Source organism: Lytechinus pictus, chromosome 2 (assembly GCF_037042905.1).
Source record: "Lytechinus pictus isolate F3 Inbred chromosome 2, Lp3.0, whole genome shotgun sequence".
In the NCBI taxonomy this organism is placed as follows: domain Eukaryota; kingdom Metazoa; phylum Echinodermata; class Echinoidea; order Temnopleuroida; family Toxopneustidae; genus Lytechinus; species Lytechinus pictus.
The window spans coordinates 2,762,334-2,775,339 of record NC_087246.1 but is presented as its reverse complement, the minus strand read 5'-3'; the positions used below and the strand labels follow the sequence as shown (position 1 = coordinate 2,775,339).

Below are 13,006 nucleotides of genomic sequence, written 5' to 3'. Positions count from 1 at the left end.
AGGTCATTTTGTATTTTTAAAGCAATTGCCTGATAAAAAAAAAAAAACCTCTTTTACAAGTTTATTAAAGGGGAAGTTCACCCTGCCAAAAACTTTGTTGTAAAAAAAGCTGAAAAAGTAATAAAAATATTGGTGAAGGTTTGAGGAAAATCCATTAAAGATTACAAAGTTATTAGAATTTCAATTTTTTGATTTGTGACGTCATAAACGAGCAGCTGCCCCATATGTTATGTAATATAAAATGCATAAATTTCATTTTTTACTGGTTCGTGATGACTTATTTTTTAATTTTCTTTTTAGGAGCGGGTATGAAATAATACGTGTATTTATATACTGAAGGTACAATAAAAAACATTTTCAATTTTCTCAGAAAATTACATTCCATTGATTGTTTACTAAACAGTATATAGGAAAGCTGCTCGCATATGACGTCACAAATCAAATCTTTACAATTCTAGTAATTTTTTAAGTCTGATGGAATTTCCTCACACCTTTGCCAATATATTTTACTAATTTTTCTGCTATTTTTTTTAAAATAAACCTTTTGTCAGGTGAACTTCCCCTATAATAGTTTGTAGTTTGCAAATGAAAATTTATGGTAAATGGAATTATACAATTATGAGTATTTCCCTCATTTTAATCTTCAGGCAATTAAAAAGTTTTCTTTCAAGGAGAATAAAGTATTAATATTTAGTAATTTCTTTCAGTGCTTGCACTTTCATCGTTATTCCTCATGAATGTTAACTTTATTAACATTGTACCATCTTATCAGTTCCGGGGACATCTTTGGAAGAAAATCGTATCTTCCTTTGGCTAACACCATGAACATCCAGAACATGCCTCTTCATACATTTTTTTGGATTGGAATATTTCTCATTCTTTCACAACTTCTTCTTGTTGGTATAGTCTCTTAGTTTTGATGGATAGTCCGTGATCACTGCATCAGCACCGTATGCAAAGCCCTGTTCCCATTGTTCCTCTGTGTTCAGCACCCACATGAAAACCTTTGAGGAAGTAAAAAAAAATAATAATGACATTTAATATGTCATTATTGCAAAAATTATAATCACAATGATGATGATAGTATTAGCGGTGATAGTATTAATGAAATAATGTTAATAATGATGATAATAATAACAACAATGACAACAATAACAATAATAATAATAACAATAATAATAATAATAATGATAATAATGATAATAATGATAATAATGATAATAATGATAATATTAATAATACTAATGGTATTAATAATAGTGGTAAACACTGGTAATAATGATAATAATAGATATAATAATTGTAATAATGATAATTATGAAGATGATGATAACAAAGATTAGAAATGATAATCATTTGTGATAATGATAGGGTTAATCATAATACCTTTATTCCTCGACGATGTAAATGGAAGATCAAAAGAGGATTCAAAACCACAGCATCATAAATTCGGGGAAAGGTGGTAAATATCCAGTTTTTCATACCGCTTTTTCAGAAAGACAGACAGGAAGCAAAAAAATATATGTTAGGATTTAAATGTATTGTACTTTCTATGAAGTATAAATGAAGAATATTCTGTTTCTGTTTCTGTTTATGGTAACTCCCGCAGGAACTCGGCAGGACAGCATTTTGCTGGTAAATGCCAAGCTGGTATATAACCAATTACCTAGGAAACATTTTACGTCTAGGTTAATCAGTCATAGTGGCTGACCTCATAGACGACAGATATTACTCTCGGGCCTTTTTATCAAAGTGGAGACAATGGCAGAGTTGGGATACGAATTCACAACCTTGCGATTATGAGTCCAATGCTCTTACCACTGGACCACACGACCCGCTCAATAGAGGAATACATGATAAAAATGCTGTTTAAAATTGTATACAAAGCTGTTTATGAATTTACAGTAGGTGTTTAACAGTTTAAACAACCATGTTTAAGTTATTGGGAATTAAAAATATTAAAAATTGAACTTTGTTGTTTAATATTTCATACACTTGTTTAAGGTTCATATATATATGTAACATCGCCTTATGGAAATTTTGAATAGCATTTTTACTGTGTAAGTGACTTTTTAAATAATCATCCCAGTATGAATAACCTCCAAACCAAATAATAATGGTAGATTTGAATGATTTACCGTCACATCCCCAGCAACTGAAAATTTTGAAGTCTTATGGGGGAATCATTTTTCGTATGTGCAGGTGAACTCTTTTTCATGATTTGTGAATAGTGTAGATCAATGAATCTCAATGGGGTTATTTTCAAGGACGGGGGGGGGGGGGGGAGTGTTTATTGAGGTAGTAGTATACATTATCCGCATTTAACTGTTTCGTCACCTGGCACTTGCATTATGGATATAAACAAATCTAAAAAAAGGTTTCATATTCGGTGGTATCAAGTATTGCAAGATATGCTGACAATATTAGAAATGTATCTCTTCAAATAATGCAAGACATAAAATAATTGTGTCAAGGGTCTTAAAACCATAAATGAAAAGCGGGTTTCCATTTATTGATTACAAAATGCTCTGTTCTCAATCCTTGTTTGTAGTGCCTTTCATTAAGTGATTACACTGGAAAATTCTCAATGTATTGAACTAATTCAAACAAAATGTATCCACCAAAGTGAAGGGGTTGTACATTTGAGTGTGCTGAATGTAGCCCTCTTCTATTGGTAGTTGCTATAGGAATTATATTTTCTTGTCTCCCATGAATGTCCGTCCCGTTTATGTTGTCACAATATCTACAATGTTGGATAGATCAACTTAAAACTTGATTCTGATTCATCACAACTGTCATAAATTATTATTGTAATTATCATAATTCGTCAGTATTTCTGTAAGAAATTTCAGGAAATGAAAGAAAACATCAGATTACTTACGCATCTTTTAGAACCGATCCAAGTGGTATCTCTAAGAAACTCTCCTTGAAACTAACAAACGGGATAAGGCCAAGGTAGAAAACTTTCAGCAGACGATAGAAACTTTGCTCACTGAAGAATAATAGTAGTTCAGGAGCCTGTAACAAAATGAATAATAATTCTGAATCAATGACATTATTTTATCTGATTGTCAGTCAAAGCAGAGAGTGACTGTATTTGAAAATGCACTTTGTGTTTTTGGTGAATTTGGTGCTAGCAATTGAAATTGTGGAATTGAATATTGTATAGCCTATAGTGCCAAGTGTAGACAAGAATACTGTGGAGCATATTTTGAAGAAATGTTGAAGACCACTTCGTTGCTCTATAATAAACCTTGGGGTAGGAATTCATCGTGCTGCATTCAACCCAGGTAGCTTGATCATGATGTTGAAGTTAAAGTTTATTTATTTGAAAAAAAAATCATATTGTAATTAAAATAAATATACATATGATGGGGTGACCATAATTTCCGAACGTTTAAAAAATAATCGTGAAGTTGATTTTCAATCAAAAATTTCTCACAGCTTACACAAAATTTATCAAAATCATGAATACCAAACGGAAGGCAAGATCCTAAAGTCAAATTCGCTTGACAGAATTATAAAGTAGGTCAAGGGTTTCGCTGGTATCGCGATCTCAAAATTCCACGGCGATCGACTAGTGCGCGCTCGGCTGAAAAAGTGTCATAAAAAAGTGTGACCTTAATTTGCGCACGATCGTTTTGCAAGGCTTTAGAAAAGAAATCAAGCAGACATAGATAACATAATTGTATCAAATGGAAGTTAAAATGCCATAAATTCGGTTGGTATCACATTTTACTTACTTATTTGGAGAATTCCGCTTGCAAATTGGCGAACTCTTGACACTTGTCGAGAAGGTCGGATTTTCTCGGAGCGGACGCAAAAGGTAACAAAATTTGCCGATGTTTTGCCAATATTTTCATTAATAGAGAGACCTTACCTTCAAGAAAATTACTATACTGGGTAATTTTAAGTCGCTCTTTCTGTTGGTGATATCAGTTTTTCAAGATATTAATTAGATATTGAGGTTTTCGCCCGTGCGCAAAATTAGGGTACGCGCGAATTAAGGTCACACTACCATAAATGTTACAACTAACAAGTGCAATGTTATATTTTAATGTGATGTGATACTTTGTAAAACTATAGTAATTTACCTTTGCATGAAGCTTTCGCGTCATGTTTTCATTGGTGTTGCCAAGTATAGTGATGTCCTCTCTCTTGAATTCAATCACCATTTTGATCACCTGCAAATGATGAGACACATTTATCAATAAAAATATACATTCCTTTACAAACGTTTTTTTGATAATGAGCCTGTAAAAGAGATATGTTTTGATTCATGTTATTTTTGCAAGTCATTTATTCTATACGAGCACATGGCAATTCACATATAAGGTATCTGTACTTTTCACCCCAATATAAGCCTGTCCACCGAATTTATGAATTATTTTAATAGGACTTCGGTTTGGAAATACATCAGCAACAATACCATAAAGATATGTATAGCTGCTGTATATTGTGCATGGAGTCAACTTCAACCAAGTTATTAATCAACCAGTCAATTGATCAATAAATCAATCAACTAAATAACTGATCATTCCTTCAACCAATCAATCAAAGAATAATTCCTTGTTATATATCAATATATTAAAGGAATATAAATAACTATAAATTCTGCATTAAATTAATGAAAATGAATCACCCATTCCTTTGACCAATAACTTTAACAATCAATCAGTCAGTCAGTCTATCTGTCAATCAATCAATCAATCTATCTATCTATCTATCCTATCCAACCTCCCTTCCTCAATCCATAATAAATGTATATTCATGATGAATCAAGAATATTCATGCAATTAATCGTTTCAAATTTGTTTCTATAGTTCTTAACCTTATCAATGAGGGCATCATTGTCTGTCCCGACATCAAGATTAATTGGCACCCCTGGACATTGTTCAAAGACCTCTCGAAGCAATGGAATGTTCCTGTCATTGGGATTCCCGCAACATGTCTGACCTGAAGGATTACACCAGATAAAAATTTTAAAGATCTTTTTTTAAATTGAACTTAAACTCATTTGTTCTTTTTAGAAATGGTGATGAATGAACTAGACATCTAACTGTCCAGTTTAGGTTGTTAAAGTAAACTTAACTTTCAAAGCTATTTTAGGCTCAATCCTGTTATTATTGGGTATCTTTATCTAGGTCTTCTCTTTCTCTTTATATTCCCTTCTTCTTCATCGCTTTGTTTCTTTTCTACCGATTTTTCTTCTTTTTCGTCTTCTCCTCTTCTTCTTTCTTCTTCTTTGTCATGTTAGTAGTTCTTGTTCTTCTAGTTCGATTCTTCTTTCCTCTTTCTTCTTCTTCATTCGTCTTCTTCATCATGGTTGTTGTACTCATTCTTCTTGTTTTTGCTCTTGTTCTTTTTTGTCGATGAATGCATATTTTAAAATTTTATTGGTATAGTCATAGGCAAAAATCAAGATGCTTAGAAAAATCAATTTACAATTCGGCAGGCAGATTTCTCTTGTTTCTTACTCTAAATGAAAACTTGCCTTTTGCAAAATCCAGTTCCAAAACAGGTTTTAGGCATGGAAGATCCTAAGGAATGAAAATTTGCATGAAATAAATAATAGAGCATCATTATCCGATTACATATTTTCTAGGTAAGAGTTCTTATAAAAAAAAAAAAACCTAGTGTACAGACACAATGTTACAAGTTCTATTTGACTTTTATTTCATTTTCACAATAGAATATCCGCTGCGAGAAACCATTTTTCTTTATCTAATTAGCCCTTAATATTAGACTGAAAGTTAGATGCCGTTTGCTACTTTATCTGTTATTAAATTTGTTTACAAGGAAAAAGTAGCCTTATTTATGAGTTTAGAAATAAGATCTGCATAAATTTGAACATGATAGTATTTATCAAATTTTTTTTGTTCCAATGTAAAACATGAATTCTGTGCAATAAATTTGCATATCATTTATTTCTTTAACAAAACGTTTTTGCTTCATCTCAGCAAAAATTTGATTATACCAGCTGCATATGTACCATGGAATACCCTTACATGTGTGTACCTTGTAATCTATGTCATGAATGTAGACATCTTCACCGGTCAGGGTGAGTAAATGTGGGTCGTGTGACACTACCACGTGACTATCCCTCGTCAAATAGCAATCCAGCTCCAGCATATCGACATCCTTCTCTGCAGCACTTCATGTGATTTGGGGGAAAGTAATATATTATACATATATACATGCATATAGTGTGATGCAAATAAAAAGTCAAAGACAAAGTGTGTTTCAGTATGCAAAGGGAGATGATTTATTTTGTTTGGAGAATAAGCAATTTTGATGAAGATCGATGATGATGATTATTATTCTTATTATAACCACTTCCCTCGTTTGCTCTTTCCTGTGACATCAGAATAACTTCTTCTCTATTTCACATGCCACAATAATTGACATCTTCCGCACTATTATTATTATTGTTATTATTTTTGTTGTTCTGTTAGTATTGCTTTGTTTACATTTTCAGTTGATATTGTGATTTGTTACTACTATTGTTAATTGAAAGTGGTATTGTAAATTGGAATTGTTCAGGTAAATTAGGAATTGGTATTATTATTTTAGGTGAAATTGTTATTCTTGTTCATGTGCTTGGTTGAGTTTAGTGTGGAGATGGCGCTATCCATCGATATCCGATGATTTCCGCCAGGCTAAGCACAATGCAACTAAAATGTTTTTTTTTAATTGTGAATTCAATGACTATTTAGCCAATGGCTGCGAAATTAAATAAAATATACTTTGAATCTTGATATGGACATTTATATATATATACAATATATAATTTGAGGAAGGACATTTGTGAAAATTAAGACATAACATTGTTTGTTCAGATTCAGTCACTCAGTTCAGTTGTGCCGATTACAGTTCACATCCTCCACTCCCAGGGAAACATTTCAGGTATACATGCATCATAATTAATATCCCCATCTAAGATATTATTAAATATCATTGGAGGATTTACCGTTTAAATGCTGTAAGGGTATTTTCCAGTTCTTCCCCTGCACCTGTAACCATATAGTAACAAATGTATTAATAATTATGAATAACACATGGAGTAAAAAAGGAAACAAAATTGTCTTATTTAAGGGATTATTTGTTCTATAAATGTGTGTTCCACAGAACCAAGAAAACTAAAAATAAATAACAAAATATGCAACCCTTTTTGGATGTTGCAAGAAATATTTGCATTCGATTGCAAATTATGTTTCTTATTTACTATTGACATATGGGTAGCTATAGAGCAAATTGATTTTTACTGCTTGTGAGAAGAAGACCAGCAATCGATTATGAATTTGCAATTATTTGCCGAATGGTTGATTTGGGACACAAGGTTGACTTGCAATTGATCGCAAGTTTCGTGCAAATCAATAATTTATTTTTTATTTTTTTCACCCCATTTTTGATCAGACGCATTCACCAAATTTGATAAGCAATTTTTAAGAGAGCATTTGTCATAATGACTAATACTAAATCAAAAGAAACAAACGATATTCATTCGTGGTGATGTGTAAAAACAAATGATCACACAACATGATCAGTGTGATATTATCATGAATTATAGCGCCCCAATAAATTAGTGGTTCAGTGGTCCTGACTGTCGTCTTGTAATCAGATGGTCGAATGTTCGAATTCCACCGCGGAATATCGTCTTTTGGTAAGGCGTCAATCTACAACTTGTCACTCTCAACTAAGGTGCTAAATTGGTTACCGGTATAGGGTATGCAATTAAGGGACATATTCATGGTTTCTTAGGGGCAGGCAAATTTGAAATCATGAGAGCCAGATTTTTGCTTACGTATAATGTGTCAGGTAAAGAGGACTAGTACGCGACCCTCGTTCACATGTGCAGATCTCCACTCATGTAATTAACTTATTTTGCGAGAGAGCGAATCAAGCAAGCAAGCTTAAAAAAATTATATACAAATTTTGCGAGCGCAAACGGTGTGCTAAATTTTTTTATTATACTGACCCGGAAACTGTACATTTCAAGCACATTTTGTATCATGAAAAAAAAATAATAATGCGAGCGTGAAGCGCTAGATGAAACATTTTATGTATTGACTTGATAAAGTTCATTAATCATGAATATGATATGTATGTTAATAAGCAAATAATGCGGGTGTGGAGTCCAAACTGAAATTAAAGTTTATAATCTGAAACGAACAATTTAAGCCTTAATTGCTTACGTTATTTTTTCGGAAAATGCAATCAAACCTAATCCAATAGATACAGAGCTCGAGGCGCACATGCCGATTATACAGGGAGTTATTTCGAGGAATAAAGTGTTCGCTGGCAAAAAAAATTGAGTCAATTCATCATCAACATGTACAAACTTAAACCAACGAAATGCCCATTAATATTAAGGAACTAATCAAAAGCATGAGAAACTACGTATAAACCTATAAAGCGTTCCAAGAGGTAGATACGTTTGTTGGAGGGAAAAATTGACATTTCATTAAACCGTGATAAATTGTTTTGATGGTTTAATTAGCGAAAGAAAATACTGAAAAACGATAAGCTTATTCTCTAACATCATTAGACAAGAAATGTAAATAAATATAAATATAGCTGATTGTATACCAACCTCCTCGATGTGCGATTAACTTGCCACGAATCTGATTTTGCTTTGTTTTGTGGATTAATTCCGGAAAAATGAAGAGTACAATCCAAACAATCGAATAAAGAGCACCAATTAGCATAACACACATCAACCACGCCATACTTTATAAATGAAACACCAACCAGCCTGCTACTGCTTACATATGGCTTGCAGATAATTCTCAACAAGATTAGTGGCAGAATCAGGAAACTTGAGATGGAAGGGGGTATTGCAGCATACATATCAAAGGGAGGTGTTTCGTGGCAATGGCCAAAAACAACTTACGCTTTCCATAGCGTCGCCATTGTGTATGATTTTAACAAATTTTCCCATTATGACGTCTATTATCGAATTATTTATTCGGTGTGTTATTGATTTGATAAGTATAAAGAGCAGATGGCACGAAATATATCGGATTGAGCAGTGGCTTAAATACAACAACAACAACAGGGTGTATGTGTGTGTGGGGGGGGGGAGGCTGTCTAACAAGATGAAAAATACATGATCAGATGTAGATATTGACACATTTTAAACACGTTTTTATAAAATCAATGTTTGGGTGGAATGAATGAAAGGGGGGGGGGGGGATGGTGAACTAGAATCCATTCACATATTTTCGTGGGAATATGGCGTCGGTATACCGGAGTGTACACAAGACTTCCATTCACAAAAACCCACACACAAAACGATAGCCCAACAGGTGTTTCCAAGTTTCAATTCCATTTTTTTCACAAAAAAGTTCCACAGTACCACAATATGATTTACTTGTAATTTTTTCTTCTATAGACAGGATTGTCCCTACTTTTTATGGTGTTTCTTTAGTAAAGAATGCTACAAATTGAACGTAAAATTATCAGGCATGACAATAAATGATACAACCGAAGCATAGCTAGTGCGAGCTAGTGGCATTGTTGCAGTATCCGATTTCAATTAGAAATCTACTTCAGAAAATGTATTAATGTTTCCCTTAATGGTTAGAAAAAAATAACATTGAACATGTTTAAAGTCCTACATGTTCGAGTACAATTTCTTACTGGAGCCATGGAGCTATTGTGTTAATAGCTCCATGTTGGAATCGTCCGTGTACTACCTGGCAGTCCAGCGCGTGAAAGGAGTGTCGACATCGATATATACCGGCGCCATCAGCGGTAGACTCTTCATATACCACCGTTTTATTTTTATTCACCAGCGATCAGTATGGCTCACTTTGAAGGCCTTTATCAGGGGCCGATTCACCGCCACTTTATTAATAAGCGTGTATAAACCTAAGAAATAAAGAACAAAGAAAAGTGTATAAACTTACCAATATAATCAGTGGAAGGAACAAAGGAGCAACAGATGCACCAATTCTTAGTAAACAAGGAAATATTCTTACAACAGAAGCAGAAATAGATGCTAGATGGGCAGAGCATTTCAGTGAAGTACTGAATAGACCGCCATCATTAACCGATGCAGACATCCAAGAGGCAGAAGAGGATCTCAACATAAACATTGACCCTCCATCTAAATGGGAAATAGTATCTGCCATTAAATCTTTGAGAAATGGTAAATCTCCTGGACATGGCAACTTAAACGCAGAATTATCCAAAGCACACCCAGAGGCTGCAGCAGAAATTTTCGAACCACTATTTAAAACAGTGTGGAGTAAAAAACAAATTCCAGATGACTGGTCACAAGGTATTGTCAAAATTCCAAAGAAAGGGAACCTGAGAAACTGCAATAACCATGATAACTGGCGTGGAATCACCCTCTTATCGATTCCTAGTAAGATTTTTTCGAAGATAATTGTGAACCCTATAAGTGTAGTAGACCAGCATCTCAGAGAAGAGCAAGCAGGATTCCGCAGAGGAAGAGGATGCATAGATCAAAATATATTCTCACTGCGTAACATCATAGAACAATGCACAGAATGGCAGAGACAAATGTATATCAACTTTGTCGATTTTGACAAGGCATTCGACAGCATCCATAGACAGAGCTTGTGGCGAATACTTCGTTCATATATAGGATACCAAAGGACATTGTCCAAATTATTAAGAGCTTTTACTCTAACTTTACATGCAACGTGGGAAATAGTGACATAAAATTTGAAGTAAAATCAGGAGTTAGACAGGGATGTGTCATGTCTGCAATCCTCTTCATAATCACCATTGACTGGGTAATGAGAAGAACTACCGAAGATCACCAGAGAGGTATCAGATGGTCCATATTTTCCACCCTGGAAGACCTCGACTATGCCGATGATCTTGCCTTATTTTCACATACACACCAGCATATGCAAACAAAGACGACACGGCTGAGTGAATATGCCCAACAAGTTGGCCTTAAAATCAACGAAAACAAAACAGAGATAATGACATTGAATAACACAAATCCGTTACCAATACAAGTGAATGGGAAAAATGTTCAAGTAGCGTTGTCACAAGTGATGGTGGGGCAGAAAATGACATCAGAAACCGTCTGAATAAAGCAGTAGTATAGCACAATAACAAAGCTGTGTCCTCTCCACCCTACTATATGGATCTGAGTGCTGGAGAATGACGGAGAAAGACCTCCATAAACTGTCAGTCTTTCATACAAAAAGCCTCAGAAAAGTTCTTCAAATTTTCTGGCCAAATAAAATCACAAATGAAGAACTACTTACGCGATGTAAACAAGAGAACATGGGAACCGTAATCCTCAGAAGACGATGGAAATGGATTGGACCATGTAGCTCTCCACTGGACCCCTGAAGGGAGAAGAAAAAGGGGTGGCCCAAGATCACATGGCGCAGAACAGTAGAGGGAGAACTAAAAAACCTAAGGCACTCCTGGAGAACTGTACAGATCTTGGCCCAGGACCGACAGAAGTGGAGGACATTCGTTGCTGCCCTACATGACAATGGAGGCATAGCGGGCAGTAAGTAAGTATAAACCTTACGAATGACCATCTGATTGTGATTTTGTAGGTGGTTAACCCACCCCCTCCGCATACACACAAACCCATCCACACATACACACACACACCCGCACACACACTTTCGAAACCGTTCCACGGCTCCTGTATATTGTGGCTCTGATTGGATTTTTACAATATTAGACAAACATGACATTTTACGTCTTGAGCTTAACTCTAATCCGCGAAATATTTCCTGGATATTATCTGTCACGAATTAGATTTTGTTTAAAAGGGTGACATATTTGCTCACTCGCTTCCACCCCTCTCGCGACTATTCAATCCTTCTGTCGACGATCTTCACTGTTTTCCAACCCTTGGTTTACACCACTGGATATGACTTAACATACATTTCATTTATGTATTTAGGTATTACCCACCCTGGGCAGATAATGATATAACTTTTTTAATTTTGGATGCAAGAAATTCTGGATTCAAGATTATTCTTGAGAACCTAAATTAAGCAAATTTGGATCGTAAATGCCTAAATTAAGTGTAAATGTGAAATATTGGTCTTGTCGGAATCAGAACGCAGTGTATAGTGACATTGAATGGTATCCACCACTTCATCTACTTTGCTTGACAATAAAATAGCTGTCCAACGACGTGGATTCAATCTTGAAGTCGCGACTCTCGTTTACGTCCGCAATAGAAATCGCCATATCGTCAGCTGTCTGCAACTCGTCAAATTTTCACACTTATAGGAAGCAGCGGGCATGGAGCGAACAGTGTTCGAATCACTTCACACGAAAAACTACCAGCGAAGAATATCCAATAAGTTTTCTTTACTTCACAAAATAAAAATGTTAGGTCCAGGCTGCTTAATGTTACAAGACATCATAGAACCAATGCATTTTGGCTGCTAAAAAGGAAAAATCATAAGAACAAATCAAGTTTTTAAAGGTCAAGTCCACCCCTGAAAGATAATTTAATAGAGAAAAATCAAACTAGCATAACGCTGAAATTTTTATCAACATCGGATGTAAAATAAAGAAAATTATGACATTTCGCTTATTTTTCACAAAACAGTGATATGCACGATTCAGTGACATGCAAATGAGACAGCCGATGATGTCCTCCCTCCACTCACTATTTTCTTTTTGTTTTTTATTGGTTGAATTATAAATTATTTCATATTTTACAGATTTGAGGTACGGTCCAAATTGACTGAAACATCGTATTAATGCTAATTCCACATGATCAGGGATGAATCAATTGTTTCACTTGACAATGAGGAGAAAATTAGTATATATTTCATATAATAAAGTACAAAAGAAATAGTGGATGGCGTCATCAGTCTCCTCATTTGCATATACCGACCAGGATGTGCATACAACTTTTTTGTGAAATTAAGCAAAACTTCAAAATGTAATAACTTTCTTATTTTACTTCCGATTTTAATGAAATTTTAAGTGTAATGCTTGTAATTATTTTTCTCTTTTTTATTCAAATAAACTTTTTGTT

General features: G+C 34.4%; 1 protein-coding gene across 1 annotated transcript; it reads right to left on the bottom strand.

Moving 5' to 3' along the window:
• Positions 1 to 813: 813 nt before the first annotated feature.
• On the bottom strand, positions 814 to 8,785 carry LOC129253675 (lysophospholipase D GDPD1-like). The gene is made up of 9 exons (XM_054892094.2): positions 8,594 to 8,785; positions 6,971 to 7,013; positions 6,019 to 6,154; positions 5,495 to 5,540; positions 4,832 to 4,956; positions 4,095 to 4,184; positions 2,882 to 3,018; positions 1,387 to 1,486; positions 814 to 1,004 (listed from the first exon to the last, which is right to left on the bottom strand). The coding sequence occupies exons 1-9, from the start codon at positions 8,727 to 8,729 to the stop codon at positions 882 to 884; spliced, it is 936 nt and encodes a 311-aa protein (XP_054748069.2). The 5' UTR covers positions 8,730 to 8,785; the 3' UTR covers positions 814 to 881.
• Between the last annotated feature and the right edge of the window lie 4,221 nt (positions 8,786 to 13,006).